The following is a 20,192-nucleotide window of genomic DNA, read 5'->3' on the forward strand; positions in this document are numbered from 1 at the left end:
TTTTCTGAGTACACTTCAGTCTTCTAAAGCTTGCTTGTGCATTAAAACTCTCTTTTTAACATCAAAAATTACTGTAGACACCCTCAACATGACAGTTGAAATTTTTTCCAATTTACAAACAAGGTTTGGTGGACAAAGCTTTATAGACTTCAGGTCAGTGCCTCACGAGCCTGAGCCCCAGGTGAGGAACCAGTGCTCTGAAGGGTCCGTCACCCTGCGTCTCCTCCGGACCAGCCCACCACCATCCGCACGCTGTCCGCCTGCAGCAACTGTCACCTGCAGCAACTGTCACCTGCACCGTCTTCAGCATTTGCGATTCCAGTCGCTGATTCTCTTACTCCCTTGAGCTATAGTTTAAATTTATCAACTTTTTCAATTATCTGATACATCTCTGTCTAATATTCCTAATCAGATTAAATTTCCCCAAGCCAGGTATTTTACCTTTTTTCATATTCCTTATGAAAATTCCTTAGTGGGTACTTGATAAAAGTGCATCAATTATGGAATTATTACTAAACAGTTATAAGATAGACATGTTTAATGTTTCAATTATTTAAGAATATATACAAAACAGTTGACCATGTATCAAAATAATGATATACTTTGTAGCAAATGTATTATGGTAATGTAAATAATTCTATTGGTTTTCAAAAATTACATTTAATTACTGTAATTTTTTAAAGGGATTTTTTAACTCATGACAAAGTAATGTCATGGGTTAATCTTTCATTGTACAGCAGTGGTTTGATTGGTTATATTCTGAAAAAAGAATGATACATTTTCTCTTATTCTTTCAAGAAAAGGATCTTCAAGATTTGAATGATCTCCAGAAAAATGTTTCCACTGCTTCAGCTGTGACATGGAGAGAGGTTTCAGGGAGTTGGGCTTCTTGTGATGTGGACCAAGCTGGCAATTTCTAGAGAGAGGGAATTTTTCCAACGAATCACCTGCAATAAGGAAAAGAATGAGAGAGTCCTTAAGCCAATCAATATTCTACCATATTGATTCTACCTGTTAGAACTTTTTATTTTATGGTCTAATAAGTTTATGCAATTTATTACGTTTTGGTCCTGATTTCAAGGACCTTATGGTCTAGTAGGAGATATACACAGTAAACAAAGAATCATCCAAAGAGATATGTTACAGGTCTGCAATCCCTTACCTAAAACCTTTGGGACCAGGTATATTTCCAAATTCAGAGTATAATTTGCAGGGAGAGGGGTGAGTGGAGGTGGAAGAGGGTACAGGGGGTATAAATGGTAATGGAAAAATACAATTAAAAAATATATAATTGGAACAATCTGGGACAGCACTCCATAAGCAAGCCCATCACTATTCTGCAGGTCATATGAATAGTCCTACAAAATGGGTTAAAGACTACCCATTTGGTAAGGTTTCTGCCACCAATGAGTTTGTTGCAGATTTGTAAAGATAAAACAAGTTTTAGCCTTCAAGCTTTCTAGATTTCAAAATTGAAGACAAGGAACTATGGACTTACATTACTGATATGTAAGGATATGTAAGTAAAGGTATGAAGTTAGATATAGGGGACATATAAGATACAGGGATCTGAGAACATGTAACAAGATAACTGACTTGTTTTGTTAAGATCTGAAAGACACGAAGGCAAGAACCAGATGGGGAGGGGAGGTAAAGCACTCCAGAAAGGGACTTAAAAAGGCTAAGGGAGGAAAAGGGAGGGAGGACACAGCTGAGGAACTGACAGGTGCTTAAGGCAATTAGAGCCTGGAGAGCAGAGGCAAAGAAAATGCAAGAAAAGAAGCTGGGTAATACAAGGGGAAGTGCACTTTCAAAGGCTGAATTATGCAAAATGCTGGAATCAAATCATGCCCGGAAGAGGCCGGTAGTTATTCACTGAATCCATTTCTCTTTCCCAGGGCACTCAGCCACATTTCCCAGCCTCCATTACTGATAGAGGCAACCACTGAGGTTAGCCTACGGATGTAGATAGGAGTGATCTATGTCATTTCCAGGTCTGGCCTATAAAAATTCCCTTCACCACACGGTTTTCTACTTTTTCTCTTCTCTTACCTGCTTGCTGTTAGAGGCACGGATCCCAGAAGGGGACCCTGACATCTAAGGGGACGGTAGAGGCCAAGGGGAAGAAGCCCGGGTCACTAAACCACCTTACAGAAAGAAGGCTGTGCACCTGCAATTTGTCTGTCGTGGTAGGTAAGCCACTGGGTTTTCGAGTTTTAGAAGTTACAGCACTTACCCTACCCAAACTAACTCGCCACTTGAAATATTTTAGTCTTTAGCCTAAAAGCAATGGAAGCTATTGAAGGTTTTACTTTTTAACCTTTCAGTTATGAGAAATTTTAAAAACATATAAAAGGTGACAAGATAGAAAAAGAACCTACAGGTTTATGTGCCCCACCTTCAATAACTACCAACTAAAAGCCAACCCTGTTTCACTTAGATTCCGCTTCTCCACTTCCCTATTATTAAGTGTATAGCATGTGTCACTTCACCTGCAAATATTTCACTCTGCATCTGTAAAAGATAGAGATGTCTCTTTAAATTTAGTTACACCTAAAAAAGTCCCTTAATATCATCAAAATCCTGTCAATGTTCAAAATAACAGGTTCTAAGAGATGACAAAATTGCTGTGAGAATCTAGCAAACAGTAGAATACCTTCAAAGTATTGACCAAAAACCCTATCAACTAGAATTGTACACCTAGCAAAGACAGCATTTGAGAGAGAAAAAAACAAAGGTATTTTGAAAAATCAAAGATTGAGTTAACCACTAATAGACCCTGTTAGAAATTTTTTTAAAAAGAACATAAGACAGTTGAAATGAATCAAAATATGTCAATAATTATAGTAAATGTAAAAGACTAAATGATGTTGTTAAAAGAGAAGATTAGATTGGATTTTTTAAAATCCACCTTTATGCTTTTAATAAGAGAGACACCTAAAACATAATAACATAGAAATATTTATGGGAAAAGATACACCAGACCAATACTATAAGAAAGTCGATGTAATATATTAACTTAAGACAAATGAAAGCAATTCATTAGGAATAAAGAAACCACTACATAATAATAAAATAAATAGACCTGAAGGACAAAAATCACAAAGAAGATATAAAATATATACAGCAAAAATAGAATAACAAAAAACTTCGACAACTCCACTGTAATATTCCAAGATTTGAACATACCACTTTCAGTAACAGATATAGCTAACAATAAATTAGGCTATTAGTAGAAAAATGGGCAAATGATATAAACAGATGGTTCATATCAAGGAAATAGGAAAATATGCTCAACTTTACTCATAATAAGACAAAAGCAAATTAAAACTAGACCATTGTACATTTTTTTATTATCAGATTGGCGAAATTCCAAACATTTGATAATGCACTAAACTGGCAAAGCTGTGGGGAAATAGACATTTTAGTGCTTCGTTGGCGGGACGTGAATGATACAACCCCAAATGAAGGGCATTTCAGCAATATCCATTAAAATTACAAATGCATATATTCTCTGACCCAGTAACACTGATAGTTTACCTGGTAGATATAGTGGAACATATGAAAAGTGATGTATAAATAAAGCTATATACTGACTGGAAAGAGCCTAACTGGACATCTGTGGGGGACAGATAAATAAATATACAACAGAGGATTATATAACTGAAGGTAAAATACGAGGAAACTTTCTGTAATGATATGGACAGATCTCAAGATACAATATTAAATGGAAAAGGTACAGATGTATACATATACTCTGCTGCCCTTTATGGTGGTAAAAAAAATGGACAAGAATAAGTATCCAGAGTTCCTTGAATATACATAAAAATATATATAGAAGGATACATAAAAAACTAATACTAGTAGTTTCTTAGAGAGTAGAAGGGCTAGAAATTAGGCAGGTGAGAATAGTGTGGGAGGAGAGTTTTCACCATATACAATTTATATTTTTAGTAGTGAGCCATGTAAATATATTAGCAATTTGTGAGATAAAACAGTAAATTTTTAAATCTGTAAAATAAGAAAAAATTGATTTGGTAACAAAATTTGACCAATATGGCAGAACTCTAAACTAAGTAATTAAGAGAATACACATAGTTTTCATGTACAAAAGAAACATTTACAAAGTGATCACACACCAGGCCACCACCAAGTCTCTATACTTATCAAAGTATTGATATCATGCAAACCTTATTTCAGACTATAGTGCAGTAGTCAGAATTCAATAACAAGAACTAAAATATGCTTTAAAAGATAATTTAAAATTATTCATGATTCAAAGAAGATATCATAATGGAAAATATGAAGCATTTAGAACTGAATAATAAAAAGACTATATCAAAATTATAAGACTCAGCCCTGGCTGGTGTGGCTCAGTGGATTGAGTGCTGGCCTGTGAACCAAAGGGTCACTGGTTCGATTCCCAGTCAGGGCACATGCCTGGGTTGCAGGCTGGATTCCCAGTGTGGTGTGCACAGGAGGCAACCACACACTGATGTTTCTCTCCCTCTCTTTTTCCCCTCCCTTCCCCTCTCTAAAAATAAATCTTGTAAAAAAAAATTATAAGACTCATCTTAGAGGAACATTTATAGCCTTAAATACCTATTTCATAGAAGGCTGAAAATTATTAAGCTAAGCATTTAATTTGAAAAAATAAAAAAAGAACAGAGTAAACGCAATGAAAAAGGGAAAATAAAATAAAAGCAGAAATTATTAAAATAGAAAACATATCATGGAGAATCAAATATCATTTATGTGAAATATAAATTCTTCCGTGTCAGTCTTGTACAGTCTAACTTCTCAAATCTACTCAATATAATTTATCAAGTGGTTTCAAACTCCTGAACATCGCTCATTCAAGTCCTGCTTCTGATCCAGCTCCCATTTGAATGGTGTTAATTCTAGAGGACTGACATTTTAGCTTCACTTATCCAACACCAACAGTTTACAACGTATTGGCAAGTATGGGGGCCCATGCTCACCACCTCAGAGAGTATGACCCCGTAATGATTAAGGTCTTCACAAAAAGACCAAAGATTAACATTATTCTGTTAAGTGTACGTCTTTTTGTGAAATAGAAAAAAGGATTAAAAACATTGTTGTAATTCTGAAGCCATTATACCAGAATTTGAAAGATTTCTCTAAGTTAAACTTTCCACAACTGATTGAAAAATAAGCAGCAAACTGAGAGAATAAGGTTCTAATTAATTTCTCAAATACTGATCTGGCAGTTGCCCTATGACCTCAGGAAAAAAGGAAACTAATGTGTACAACTGGTAAATATTTTAGTTATTCTGTATTTAAATATTTTCAATAGCTGAAGAGAGACTAATTAACTTTACCACCGTAACAGAGTTAAAACACAACAAACCTGTGTGATCTAGTTCTCCCATACACTCGCACTCAAGCAGGTCGTGAGTCACGCAATGTGAACTTTCATGTAGTGTGAACAAATCTTTAAGTTCCTCTGCTGAAAACTGAATATGTTCCGACGTCTTGGTTAGGTCTACAACTGCCCCAGAAAGGCCTTGCTTACTGATCTGCCGTTGATAGATCTTCTCTTCTATTGTGCCTAAAGAGAAAACAGTCATTAAACTTACTCCAGATATTTATGTCTATTATTTTTGAAGGGTAAAATATGTTTAGCTTACTAGTTAACAAAAAAAAACAACTATAATTCCTAACACTAAAGCACACAGATTAACAACAAAAATTTTTTAAATCATTTAAAGAGAATACACTTCTTGTCACACTGAAGGGTTATTACCTGTGGTTAGGAGTCTGTAAATATGCACAGGATGTTTCTGACCGTCTCTCCACACTCTAGACATCGCCTTCGAAAATAAATGAGAATTCTGAGAATACCGTTAGTTGAATAGCCTTTTCCACATAAGCGATTTACATTAATACATTTAAGATTAGGAATTCTAGGTTTTACTAGAATTCTTTACTCTTTCCTATAGCTTCAAAAAACAAAGCCCAGGCATGCCCAAGCATTCTGCACTCACATCTTTTTCCTGAGTAAGAGAAAGGAAGGGACTCCACCACGGTACTGTGAAGTAACCACAGGGTATCACAAAGCTAGACGGTCTATCTGCATCAAACTCGGACACAGCAGTTTAGACAGTAGGACACAAAGAGCCACTGGGCAGGAGAGTTCATTCCCAGCTCATGACTCATCCCTAAGGAGGCCCTAGGATACCTGCAGTCAGTCAGGCTCTAGACAGGGCCTTGTGGTTTCAGGGTCAATGATACCCTAAAGGGTTGATAGCCAAAACCCGCACATTCCAAAGAAAAGCCCGGCCTTCCAACCAGCTCCCAGGACATAACCTAAACCCTTGGAATATCCTTCCTGATAAAAGGGTCTTTGTTTACCTGGGACCTTGGGCCACGCTAGATAGTTTATGCTAACAGTGTGATTAGGTGAGGGCCTTGGGCCATGCCCTGTCAGGGTGACCTCTGGTGGGGCTGGAGACTGAATAACTAAGGTCAGTTACTTGGGTACTCCATGCCTGCATGACCGACATCCAACACACACTCTGGCCACCAACATGCAAGTGAGCGTCTCTGTTTGACAGAACTCCGTATGTATTGTATTCACTCATCGATGCTAGGAGAACTAGGCGTTGTCCATGCAACTCCAGAAGGGGAGGGAAACTGGAAGCTCATGCCTGGTCTCTTCTGGACTCTGCCCTATGTGCCTTTACTGATTTTAGTCTGTACCTTTTCACTGTAATAACAACACAGATACAGACTCAGGTGCAAATCTATACATAGAAATCTCAGAAGGCATAACGATGGACTGTATGCTGAAGAAAACCAAAGGTTCTTCTCAAATATTTCCCTAAATAAGGTAATTTTATATCTTTACTGTGCTCTGCTCAAACATTGATCATAGCATCTGTAATACTTGACTGTCTTCCCCACATGGTCATAAGCACCCTAAAGGCCCAATTGTGCAGTAAGCTTGAGCCTAGAGACCTACAGGTTTGGGTTAGAACCTCCTGGCTCTGCTATGTGACCCAGAACAAGCTTTCAGGTCTTCCTCTGCAAAACAGGGCTAATAATACCCACACTTGTGAAGACTAAAAATATGTAAAGCACTTACCAGAGTCCTTGGCAAAATAAGGGCTTTAAATGCAGCAGTTATCATACAATACATCATCATCTTTGTATCCCTAGCAGGTATATGCCCAGGAGGAACTGTGTAATATTTATTTACTGCATAAAATATAGTCCTACCTGGATGTCAGTGGCTGGATTCCAATCAATGTCATAGAGAATTAAGTGAGATCCTCCAATAAGGTTAAGTCCCACACCACCAGCTTTTGAACTTAACAAAAAAATAAAATCGGAAGAGTATTTACTGTTGAAACCATCAACAATCTGCTGCCTTTGAGAGATTGGTGTTTGTCCATCAAGTCTTGTGTAAGCATATCCATGACGCTTGCATACTTCTTGTAAAATATTCAGCGTTTTTGTGTAGTTGGATACCAACACGACCCTGTCAATCAAAAAGGAAGACTCTTGATATATACAATTTAAAGACAATCTTAGATAATTTTAACTGAAGAAAGATGTAAAGTAATATTATCACTGATATTTACAGGACATGCAACAATGGCCTTTTATAACACAGATTCTCCCTCAAATTCAATTTTAAAGTCAATATCTAAGAGACTTCCAGTTTTGAAATAGTGAAGTAAATACCTTTCTGCCACCTTCACCTCTCAAAATTCACCCTAAAAACAGTAGGAAAATGAAAAACAGAAATACAAACTCTATCTTTGATAAAATAGGAGACATTTATATACAAAAACAGAGAATGACATAATAATGACCTACTTATGAGTATACAGAAGGTAAAACCTAAGTGCCCCAAGTAGGAAATTCCAATAAGAAATAAGTGCAAGCTCATTCACCCCACAGAGTCTTCTCCAGGCATCTCAGAAGGAAGGAAACTGGAGCTCTTAAAGGGCACTGGTAAGCAGAACCCAGGGCCTACCCTATGTCACAAGTTGACTTTCTTTCTCAAATGTTTGTCTAGAGAAAGTAAATCAAAGAACCTTAGATCAGAGGACTTTAAAGGCAGAAACATAATGACTAATCGAAATGAAGTACGCATTCTGGATGATAAGACCCCAGTCCCCTTCTCCTGCCAGCTCCCAGGACACCAGCAGCCAGGTGACCCTCTCACATCCAACCCCAGGAAAGGTGTCATGGAAGATTCATATCTGGGATGACATAAATGCCCAAGAGAAAAGACCCACAGAGATAGGAAGTCCCTAAATAACAAAGCCAATTCGCTGCCTAATTACCCAATGAGGTAACGAGTCAACAAGCCCTACCCATGCACACAGAACATTCAATAATAATGTTTCACTTTCTTACTCTTAAATACAAGTGGACACCAAGGATCACCAGCTATCTGAGGTGAGCCTCCAACATTAAATATAGAAACCACAACAACAACAAAAAAGAAGCCTGAATAAAATAGAACAATGGAGGGAAAAGAAAACAATATCCTCAAATAAGAGGTAACATTCACAAGAAGGGGAGGCAATAAAAAAAATCAATCAAGAATAAGAAAAATCTTATAAATTTCAAATGATAGCCAAAATAAATTTTTCATTGGAGATTTAGAAGATAATAATAAGAGAGTCTGCCCAGAAATAGATTAAAGAGAAATGCAGTAACCAATAGGACAGAAAAGATAAAAGAATTATCCATGAGGTTCAATACCTGGCTGACAGAAATTCCCCCCAAAAAGCAATAAACTGTTTAGAGAAAAAGAGAAAGAAGAGAAACGGGAAGAGAAAAAAGGAGGGAGAGGGAGGGAAAGGGGGTGAGGGAGAGAGGGAGAGAGGGAGAGAGTGGGAGGGAGGGAGGAGAGACAGGCAGGCAGGCATTTTCCAGACCTGGGAATCTTCAGATTAAAAGAACTTACTGAAAAGCTCCCAACTCAACAAATTAAAAAATGATCTATATTAAAGTACACCAAGAATTTAATTCAAACTATGAGGGATGAAAAAAAGCTGCTAGAGCTTTCATGAAGGAAACACAAGTTACATGCAAAGAATAGAAACCAGAAAGGCATCAGACTTCTCAAATACAGCTCTGAAAGCTGGAATACATATAAAGCAATCTTCAAAATTCTAGGAGACCACGATTTCAATTTAGAATCTTATAAACAGGTTAGCTGTCAGTCAAGCACTAACATAGAATAAAAACAGTTTCAGACAGGAACGATGTCAAAAAGACTCACCTCCCATCTTCTCTTTCTTAAAAGCTACTACAGGATGTACTACAGGAAACAGAGATCCAACAGAACAGAAGACAAAGGAATTGACAGGCGATGGTTAAGTTCCAGGAAGGCAGCTCTGTAGCAAGATTAGTGAACAACCCTAGTTCAAAAGGGTAGCAGAGGTTAGAGGAGTCCAACAGAAAAGGCAAAATATAAAGGAAGTAAAGACTCAGACAAATGCACTGAAAGGTACTGAAGGGTATAAGAAGACTTTGTAATACAAAAAATAAAACAAATGGGGAGAAGGGATAAAAAGGCCATCAGTAATGCCCTGGCCAGGTGGCTCAGTTGTTGGAGCATTATCCCATACACCAAAAGTTTTCAGGTTCAATTCCTGGTCAGGGCACATACCTGGGTTGCAGGTTGGATCCCCGGTCGAGGTGTGTACAGAAGGTAACGGATAATGTTACTTTCTCTCTCTCTCTCTCTCTCTCTCAAGTTAATCAATGCACCCTCAGTTAATCAACATATCCTGAGGATTAATTTTTTTTTTTTAAAAAAAAAGGTAATCATGGCTCCAGGAAAGGAAAAGTTGTTCAAGAAAAGAACTGTAATGACGTAAGCTACTTGTCTTAGCAGTAAACAACCTAATTGTAATATCATAAGTATTAAATATTAATTTAACCAGAAGTTATACGACTGGCCTGGAAGGATGGAAGGTGGAAGGAGGACATAAAAGCACTAAATCATCATGAATTACAAGACATGGTCATTAAATAGTCGAAATCAATGAAATGAGTGACATCGGCAAGATGTTACTGCACTAAGACACTCCAGGTCCTCGTTCTCCCATGAAACATTAAATAAACACCTGGAAACTGGCAAAAATAACATTATAGGAGCTCCGGCAATCAAAAACCTACAGCAACCAAGCAAATGCCCAATCAAGAGAAAGGCACATTCAAAAGAGTGGGGAATTTCACAGAGTTTCTAGTCACTCCTGCCCTCTGACACCGTCAAGGATAAATCCATCTGTGTTCATACCTTAGCTCTTCTCACTTCATCTAAAACTCTGTTCACTCATTATTTTTTGCCCAAACACAACCAGCTACCCCTCACTCCGAAAAGAGTAAAAAGGATAAACAAAATTTCACACTCTTAAATTCAAACAGGGTTACAATCTGCATATAATCATACATGTTCTCCTCTACATATCAAATATCACCTAATAAAAGATTTTAATTAAACTACATTAAACATTCCATAGAATGTTTCTTTGTTCTAGTCACTTCATTGATATAAAAATAAATCTAAAAATCTTCACAAGTCAAATGATACTAAAAATCTTCCAAAGAGGTTAAGATTCCTTGACAATCCAACATAATTACTATTTTGTAGTCTTTCTATGTATTTTTGCTTTAATTCACAGACACAGGTCGAATGCCTCCTACCCAACAATAATGAAGACCCAGTCGCCGCACTACAGGTAATGACTTTTAAGAGAACCCACGATTAAATGTGATGTGAGAAGAGCTCCATTAGAGGCACGTACGAGACGCTACACAGTACAGGAGAGGCAAAGCTAACTGGAGCTGAGGCCAGGGGCTCAGGAGAAAGCATCTGAGCTGAATATCAATGAAGAGGAAAAGCTGTCCAGAAGAATGAGAAGTAGAGGTAATGCTGGGATAGGAAACACAACAGGTAAGAGCAGAGGCAGATTATGGGTTCTGCAGGTAGTTTGGTATAATTGGACTGCAGGGTAAATGTGAAGGAATGGAGAGAGATGAGGCTGGAAAAGGAGGCATTAGACAGGTCATGAAGACTCTTGCCCAATGGGCTAAAGCATTCAGAAATTTCTGGAAGACAACTGGGAGTCTTTGAAAGTAAAAAGGGAGTGACAGGTCACATTTCTATTCTAGAATGTGATTTAGGACAATGTTGATATGTAATGGGGTTGAAAGTAAGAGGGAAATAAAGTTTGTAAGAGACTATCAAAACCCAAATCCGTAATTATAAGAATCAAGACAAAAATGTTGATTCCAGAAGGAAATGAATTCCTAAGATTAAAAAATAAAATCAGTAGAACTTAGTGACTGACAATGTCGAAGAAGTGAAGGAGAAAAGTGAATCAAGAATGATAAGGTTTCTTGTTTGTACCACTCATCATCAGCCAAGGGTAACGCAATTGGATCAGGTTTGCGGTGTCAAAATGATCAGGCTGCTTTGGGACACAGGAAACTTAAAGTGGGGTAGGACGTCAGGATAGCTTTAGACGTCCCTTAAACTGCAGCAGTCCCCAACCTTTTTGGCACCACAGACTGGTTTCCTGGGAGACGGGGGTGGGGAGGTGTGGGGGGAACAGGAAGCAGAGCTCAGATGAGCTTTGCTTTTTGCTCCCAGCCAGGTTCCTAACAAGGGAGGGGGTGGTGTGTTGGGGAACCCTGCATTAAACAGAGAGAAGGATGTGGAAACTAGAAGAGAGCTAGACTAGAGAGACAGATTTGTAGTCAACACTATATGAATGATAATTAAAATTATGGGGATAGATAGCCCAGGAAGGGTATTTCGAGTGAGAAGGAGGCTAAACCAACAACCCTAAAGAGTATCGACATTTAGGGGAGAGTAAAAGAAGGATTCTCAAAAAGATTAAGGTACAAGCTAGGTGTTACATAAAAAAAAAGACATCTCTAGGATTTTTTTAAATATCAGTATTTACATTAAGTTTTTTCTTAAATAAAAACAGACACAATTGTTAATAAGTTTAACAAATACTGGGAGCTAACTGCGCTCCCAAAGAAAACAACTTATTTTTAATGTTTTCTTCTTTAAAAAAAAAAAAAAAACAGCAGGGAGAGGTATGGGGGAATAAGGACATCCTCTGAGTCAGTTTATTAAATTGACCACTTACTTTTCAGTAGGACGAAGCTCATGAATAACCGCTAAGAGCTTTGTCAGCACTTGTAGTTTTCCTGACTCCTTCTCAGAAAACATGAGAGAGCTGTAATCAGCAGGAAACACATTTATCAAGCCTTCATAAAGACTTCTCTCTTCATTTTCATCCCAAGTTGAGCTACAATCTTTTTCCTATTCAAAAAAATGATTAACACTGGTTTGTATTTGTTTTTTATTGGAAATGGAAAATGCTAAAATTATGGGGGGGAAATGGTGAATATTACTAGCTACCTGAAAAGAACAAGCTATCAATTACATATATCTTTATAGCTTACAATTTGGTTATTTTTAAAAAATAGAACATGCATCCTATCAAGTTAATTACAGAGCCATTCAAATGCAGTCTCCTTCACCCTACAAGTGCAGAGTCATTGTCTGGATGTAAGGCATGGTGGGGATGGGGGCGGTCAGAAACAGAGAAATAACGGAGAGGAAAACAGATGCAAACAGTGCTGCACAATCCATCCTCTCCAAACCCCAAGATCTCTCATCACTGACCCTCTCTTTCGCTTTTCTTCCCTTTTCCCTCCCTGCCATCATTTTTCTCTTCTGATTTAATGGCTTCACACAGCACCGCCCAGCTGATACCCCAAATAAACACAGTAGTTTACTCAATCTCATCAATTTCTTCTGCAAGAAGGAACAATTCTCTCAGTAAGTTAACAAATTTATTCTTACTAACAACAATACTGTTTTATTTCACCCATAGTTTTTACAATAATTTTATTCCAAAGTAATTATCAGCACCTCTGAAATTCCCACTCTGAAAGTGTCTAGCTGGCATGTGGACATGTAACTAGAGGTTACGTTTATTAATGACTACCTCACTGTTTAGGTTAAATTTCTGGGACTGGCAGGTCGCCTCACTCTCTCCCACATTTACGAAACTTGTCACTGGTACTTACATATGTGGAAAACTCATTTCAGCTACTTTATATTGGTTCTTATTTGTAGGATCCTATGAAGTATCCTATCCCTGTTATTAGGTAACTGATACATTCTAAACCAGCACAAGGTCTTCCTTTTAAGGAAGCATTTTTAGCTTCTGTTTTTGCTGGGCATCCTGCTCCAAGGTTTTAATGTTTATCACTGTATATAGAATCTGTGTCTTAAAAGTTGCTTAATAAATAGTTATGATCCTGTCTACTGCAGAGTTACAGAAGCTGACTTCTATGGTAAACTATGTAAATATAACCCACTGTAGGATAAACTTAGAGAATTCTGGTACAACACTGCATTTTCTAAGTGTGTAATTAATGACCTCAAGCATCATATGGCACCCACGAGTTTTCTTTTGTTTGCAAATTATGATTTTACTGTTTAAAGGAAAAAAATATAAAAATAAAAATTGTTAAGGGCAAGTTGGAGATAACAGACTATTGATAGTTACTGTGCAACTTTCCATATTATTTCATCAAACTGCCCAACAACATTATCAGGAAATTATCATCATCTGTGTTTTCCAGTTAAGAAAGTTAAGGCTGCCCTGCCCACTGTGACTCACTGGGTTCAGTGCTGGCCTATAAACAAAAAGGTCACCGGTCCGATTCCCAGTCAGGGCACATGCCTGGGTTGCAGAGCAGGTCTCCAGTTGGGGACATGTGAGAGGCAACTGATCAATTTTTCTCTCCTCTCTTTCTGCCTCCCTTCCCCTCTCTCTTGGAAAGAAGAGAGGAAGGGAAGAAGCTAAGACTCACAGACGTAACTTGACCATAGTAAGTAGTTCAGTGGGGACTGGTACTCAGTTCCAACTCCAAAACAGAAACCTCTCAACACACTTCACACTGCCTCATATTCATTAAATGTCCCAATGGTCAGCCTGAAAAATCATACCTGTAGACGGTATCTAGTATCTAACTTGGGAAAATGTTCATAATTTATTGAGTAGAAAAATGTATTTTAGAAAAAGATTATATATACATATCTTTGACTCCTTATTTCCTCATCAAAAAAATTGGGGATGGTAATAATAGTACTAAATACATAAAGAATAAATTTTATTTTATAAAGAATAAATAAAATTCTGTAAGAAATAATTCTAGAAAACTACTTCATATTTTATATATAAGTGCTTAATAAGTGTTAGCTAAGATTATTATTACAAATGCAAAAGTGTGGCTTTTTTGTCTGAAGAGCTTTATTTCTTTATAACAAACTGCAAAAAGTAATACGCCAGGCCACAAAATATACAAAAGTATAAGGCTTTTGATACATATTACCAAACTATCTTCCAGTTATAGCAATTAACATTCTAACCAGTGTATCATTTATTTTCTTTGTGATTTTCTGAATTTCATACAAAACTTATGTATTGCTTTCATAATGAAGAACAAAATAAATTATTTTTAATGGTAAATTTTGTATTTGTTGGCACCAACCAAACTGACTGGCTTTTTAATACAGAAGAGGAAGGGAGACCATGACAAAGTACTAGGCAAGGTCCCAAAGGGCACAGGCTCACGCCCTGGAAGGAAGAGCCGCACACCCGTTTCGTCCCTGGTGCAGCCTGTAAATATGGACATGCTCTGAGCCACAAACAGGAGGCTGGATCTGCTCTGTGGCAGAACCACACTGAAGAGACTCAGGTCTGTGGGAAGACCCACAATGCAACCCCAGGGATTAGTCCAATCTGCCCTCCTAGATTCACATGACATAGAACCCTCAGCTCACATCCTGACAAAGTCTCACCCACTACTTACCCTTATAGAGCTGAACAAAAGGCAGGGGTGATTGCACAGTTTTTTCAGGGCTCCTATACATATTAGATGAGGACTATTTTCCAGTGACCCTTGAAGACAAAACCTGACAGCCTGAGAATTTAACAGCCTTTGATAGAGCTCGATCTGCAGTGCCCCTGGTCGGCAAAAGACTACATTCTCAATTTTAGGTGGAAGGTATTTATTTATGACTTCTTGAGTTCTTCTAAGGAAAAAGGGTGCAGTGAGGCAAATAAGTTCAGCTGCTCTTTTCTCTCCTAACTCCTTTTCTTCCTATAAAAAAAAAAGCAGACTTAAAGTATTATAGACAAAAATAATTGCAGTTAAAATGAACATTAAATATTTTATCATTATAAATTAGTTGCTTGCCTTCAGAATTTTTATTTAACAGAATAAATAAAATAATTTATTTTATTAATTTATTTTATTATCACCAGTGAGAGCCATTAGACATCAATAATCTACAAACTAAATTACCCTGAAAGTAAGCTTTTATGTGACTGCTATAATAGTACAAAGTCTCAAAATCAAAGCAAAGAACTGATACAGCAAATTCTTGTAAGTTAATATTTTGACAAGTTATTGATCCTAAGATTTAGCCTATAGGAAATTATTGGAACAAAGTACTGCAGACTCTTTCAAAATCATTACACATTATTCATTAAATAGTACAGTTATAAAATAATAACTCAGTGTGAATAAAATAAATGTTCAAATTCTCTATATAAAATGTTTAGAGTATGTAGAACTTCACAATGAAGCTTAAAATAAATCCCATATGGCCCTGGCCACATACCTAGGCTGCAAAAGGCAATTGACCCGTGTTTCTCTCTCACATCAATGTTTCTCTCCCTTCCCTTTCCCTTTCTGGGAAATCAATAAGCATGTCCTCGGGTAAGTATAAAAATAAATAAATAAAATATTTTCAAATAAATCCCATATGTACATATTTGTTTATAAATAAGAAAATTTCCCTTATATTTTAGAACTATTTTCAATTTTATAACAAAAATAGGTTCAGGGAAGAAAAGTCATTAAATACAACTAGGTAAATATAAGAAAATTAAAATCAGCTTTAATCAACCAGAAACAACTACTGTTGTCAAGACTTATATATATACCGGCTTAGTGCTAGGTACTCTGGTGGGAGCAGGGGAAAGGGCGAGGGCGTTCGTCCTCCCGGAGACGGCAGGCATCGGGGACTGGAAGCAGACCCAGAGGCACCTACAAGATCTCCTAACACAGCCCCTGCTCTTACCACTAAGAATATAAGTGTGGAGGAGTTCCAGTCAAAATGACAGGGCAGGTAAACACAGTACTCACATGCTCCCATGACCACATCAAAATTACAGCTAAACTAAGAACAACCATCATTAGGATCTGCCTGAAATCTGGCTAAACAGAAATCTGACAACTAAGGCTGTACAGAAGAAACCATATGGAGACTTGAAGGAGGGGTGGGGACAAAAAACAGGCTGTTTCCACACTACACGTGGTGGTCAGAAATCAGGAGGGATATCTCAGCTGCAGAGGTCTCCCCTGGGCAGCAAACGGTCCCGGCCCAACACCAAGCTCCCCAGCTCAGGGTTCCAGTGCCAGGAAGATAAGTCCCCACAACTTCTGGCTTCGAAAACACATGGAGATTGGGGCTCAGTGATATGAAGAGCTGCAGAATTCCCAGGCATTCCTCTTAAAGGGCTGACCCACAGACTCATTCTGAGTCGCTTACTCTGAGTTACTTGCCCTGAGTTCCAGTGTTGGAGCAGCAGCTCCAAGGCACCAGGCATATGTGGGGAGGAACTGAACATCTGGCTCCAGGGCAACAGCTGGAAGGGCAGCTTTCTCCCAGACAGAAGTGCTGGCAGAGGCCACTGTTTCTTTGTTGAGCCTTCCCCCTGCAGGCACAAGCAGGAGCCATATCTAAGTTTCCTTCAAATTGGCTAACACTGTTTACCCTCCCTGACTCCACCCAAGTCTCTCCCAGTGCCAAACAAACGGCCTGTCTTGCGTAGCTGATGCTGCAGGCTTTCCTAAAAATCTCTCAAAGGTTCAGAAACCCCAAACAGCATCTGGTCTCAGGTGTGCCCTGTACCTTTTGCCAGGCAGCCCCAAGGCCAGCACTAGTGGTGGCTAGCACCGGTTCACAGCTTAGCCTCTCCGAGCCACCTCCAAGCCTGGCAAGAGTGTCAACCATCTGTAGATCACTTTGTAGCTCATACCAGTACGGGTGGCCCTGGACAGGACACAGGCAGCAGCTATCTGTGACCTGCACCTCACAACACACTCTGTGGCCAGCTTCAGACTACACCAGAGCACCACCCAACTACCTCCACAAACAACACACACAAAAAGCAGAGTGTGCAGGCACCAGAGCCCCACTAAAGCAAACGCTGCTGTGTAGAATTAGCCCCTGCACAGTAGCTCCTCTACTGCAGTCAAGGCCAGTCCTAACAACGAGGGTCAATCCCCCCCACTGATGTAACAACAGCAATCATGACTCAACTACAACAGGAGGGCACACACAACCCACACAAGGGACATACCTGGAACATGCGATTCAGGTGACCAAGGAGACTGAACCCCTGGGCCCTACAGGACACCCAGTACATAGGAAAACCACTCTACCAAGAATGGGAAACAAAACAGCTCTACCTAATCTACAGAAACAAACACAGGGAGGCAGCCACAATGAGAAGGCAAAGAAATATGTCTCAAATGAAAGAACAGAACAAAACTCCAGAAAAAGAACTAAACAAAATGGAGACAAGCAATCTACCAGATGCAGAGTTCAGAACATTGGTTATAAAGATGCTCAATGAATTTAGGGGAGAGTAGATGAACTTAGTGAAAACTTCAACAAACAGATAAGAAACATAAAAACAGAGATAGGGCTCCAACCAGTGTGGCTCAGTTGCAAAGCAAAACACTGCCAGTTAGATTCCCGGTCAGGACACATGTTCAGGTTCAGTCAGGTTCAGTCCCCAGTCAGGGCACGTACAAGGGGCAACTAACCCATGTTTCTCTCTCACATTAAATAAATAAATAAAAATTTTTAAACACACCAAAAAAACATACAAAACATTAAAAAAACAGAAATAAAGAATAAAATAACTGAATTAAAGAACATAATATGGAAATCAACCATAGATTAGATGAAACACAGGACCAAATTAGCAAACTGGAAGATAAAGCAGCAGAAAACACCCAATCAGAACATCAAAAGAAAAAAAATCCGCCCTGGCTGGCGTAGCTCAGTGGACTGAGTGTGGGCTGTGAACCAGACTGTTGCCAGTTCGATTCCCAGTCAGGGCACATGCCTGGGTTGCGGACCAGGTCCCCAGTGGGGGACACATGAGAGGCAACCACACATTGATACTTCTCTCCCTCTCTTTCTCCCTCCCTTCCCCTCTCTAAAAATAAACAAATAAAAATTGTTTAAAAAAGAAAAAGAATCCAAAAAGATAAGGCTATGTTAAGGGGCCTCTGGAACAACATCAAGCATACAAACATTCACATAATGGGGGAACCAAAAGGAGGAGGCAGCAAGCAAGGAACTGAAAACCTATTTGAAGGAATAATAATGAAAAACTTTCCTAACCTGATAAAGGAAATAAACACACAAGTCCAGGAAGCACAGAGAGAGTCCCAACCAAGATGAACTCAAAGAGGCCCACACTAAGACAGGTCATAATTAAAATGCCAAAGGTTAAAGACACAGAGAGCAGCAAGAATAAAAGCAGTTAGTCACCTACAAGGAAGGTCCCATGAGACTCTTAGCTAATTTCTCAATAGGAACTTTGCAGGCCAGCGCAGATTGGCAAGAAAAATTCAAAATAATGACAAGCAAGAACCTACAACCAAGATTACTCTACCCTGAAAAGCTATCATTTAGAATTAAAGGACAGATAAAGAGCTTCCCAGACAAGAAAAAGCTATAGGAGTTCATATATATATATGAATATATATGAACCCCCATACATATACATATATATGTATATAGGTACCACTTCTTTATTTATTCATCTGTTGATGGACACTTAGGTTGCTTCCACACTTGGCCATATCTTGTTCATTGTTGTAAACAATGAACATAGGGATGCATGTATCGTTTTGACTTAGTGTTTTGGGTTCCTTTGGATAAATACCCAGAAGTAGAATTGCTGGCCCTTTTTTGTCTCTTGTTATAGCCTTTGTTTAGCAAAACGACTATAACTGTGTACTAATTAATAATCATTTTAAATGTAAATAGTTAAATGCCCCACTCAAAAGATATGAGATAGCTGAATGGATAACAAAACAAGACCTATACATATGTTGTCTACCAGAAACCCACTTCAGATCAAAAGACATGTATAGACTAAAAATGATGGAAAAGATATTTCATGAAAATGGAAATGAAAAAAAGAAAGCTGAGGTAACAGAACTTAATTCCAGTCAAAATAGACTTTAAAACAAAGGCTATAACAAGAGACAAAAAAGGGCCAGCAATTCTACTTCTGGGTATTTATCCAAAGGAACCCAAAACACTAAGTCAAAACGATACATGCATCCCTATGTTCATTGTTTACAACAATGAACAAGATATGGCCAAGTGTGGAAGCAACCTAAGTGTCCATCAACAGATGAATAAATAAAGAAGTGGTACATATATACAAAGGACTATGACTCAGCCATAAAAAAGAATGAGCCCTGGCTGGTGTGGTTCAGTGGATTGAGCACTGGCCTGTGAACCAAAGGGTCACCGGTGCAATTCCAGGTCAGGGCACAGGCCTGGGCTGCAGGCCAGGTCCCCAGTTGGGGTCATGCAAGAGGCACCAGAACAATGTTTCTCTCCCTCTATTTCTCCCTCCTTTCCCCTCTCTCTAAAAAAGTAAATAAAATCTTAAAAAAAAACAACAAAAGAATGAAATGTCATCTGCAACAACATGGATGAACCTAGACAGTATAGAGTTGAGTAAAATAATTCAGACAGGGAAAGACAAACACCATATAATTTCACTTATATGTGGGATCTAAAAAACAAACTAAACACACAACCAAAACAAAAACAGTCCCAGATACAGAGAACATTTTGATGGTTGCCACATGGGAGGTGGTTTAGGGGCTGGGTAAAAAAGAATAAGGTATTAATAAGTACAAATTGGTAGGTGCAAAATAGCCATGGTTATATAAAGCACAGCATAGGGAATACAGTCAATAATATTGTAATAACTATGTATGGGGTCAGATGGGTACTAGATTCATAAGGATTTTCACTTTGTAAGTTACATAAATGTCCA

General features: G+C 38.3%; 1 protein-coding gene across 5 annotated transcripts in view; it reads right to left on the reverse strand.

Annotated features, from left to right (window-relative positions):
- Nucleotides 1-541: 541 nt before the first annotated feature.
- Nucleotides 542-20,192, reverse strand: part of RAD54B (RAD54 homolog B) — a 77,695-nt gene continuing 58,044 nt past the window's right edge. For all 5 annotated transcript variants that reach the window (XM_045860717.1, XM_045860714.1, XM_045860715.1 and 2 more), the window contains exons 10-15: nt 14,896-15,186; nt 12,153-12,328; nt 7,243-7,504; nt 5,768-5,834; nt 5,372-5,572; nt 542-947 (exon numbers count right to left, since the gene is read on the reverse strand). In XM_045860717.1, coding sequence (XP_045716673.1) covers nt 727-947; nt 5,372-5,572; nt 5,768-5,834; nt 7,243-7,504; nt 12,153-12,328; nt 14,896-15,186 — 1,218 coding nt within the window. In that variant the 3' untranslated portion in view covers nt 542-726. The remainder of the gene's footprint in view (nt 948-5,371; nt 5,573-5,767; nt 5,835-7,242; nt 7,505-12,152; nt 12,329-14,895; nt 15,187-20,192) is intronic.

Source organism: Phyllostomus hastatus, unplaced genomic scaffold (genome assembly GCF_019186645.2).
Source record: "Phyllostomus hastatus isolate PE091 unplaced genomic scaffold, TTU_PhHast_1.1 phas_scaffold_21, whole genome shotgun sequence".
NCBI classification, from domain to species: domain Eukaryota; kingdom Metazoa; phylum Chordata; class Mammalia; order Chiroptera; family Phyllostomidae; genus Phyllostomus; species Phyllostomus hastatus.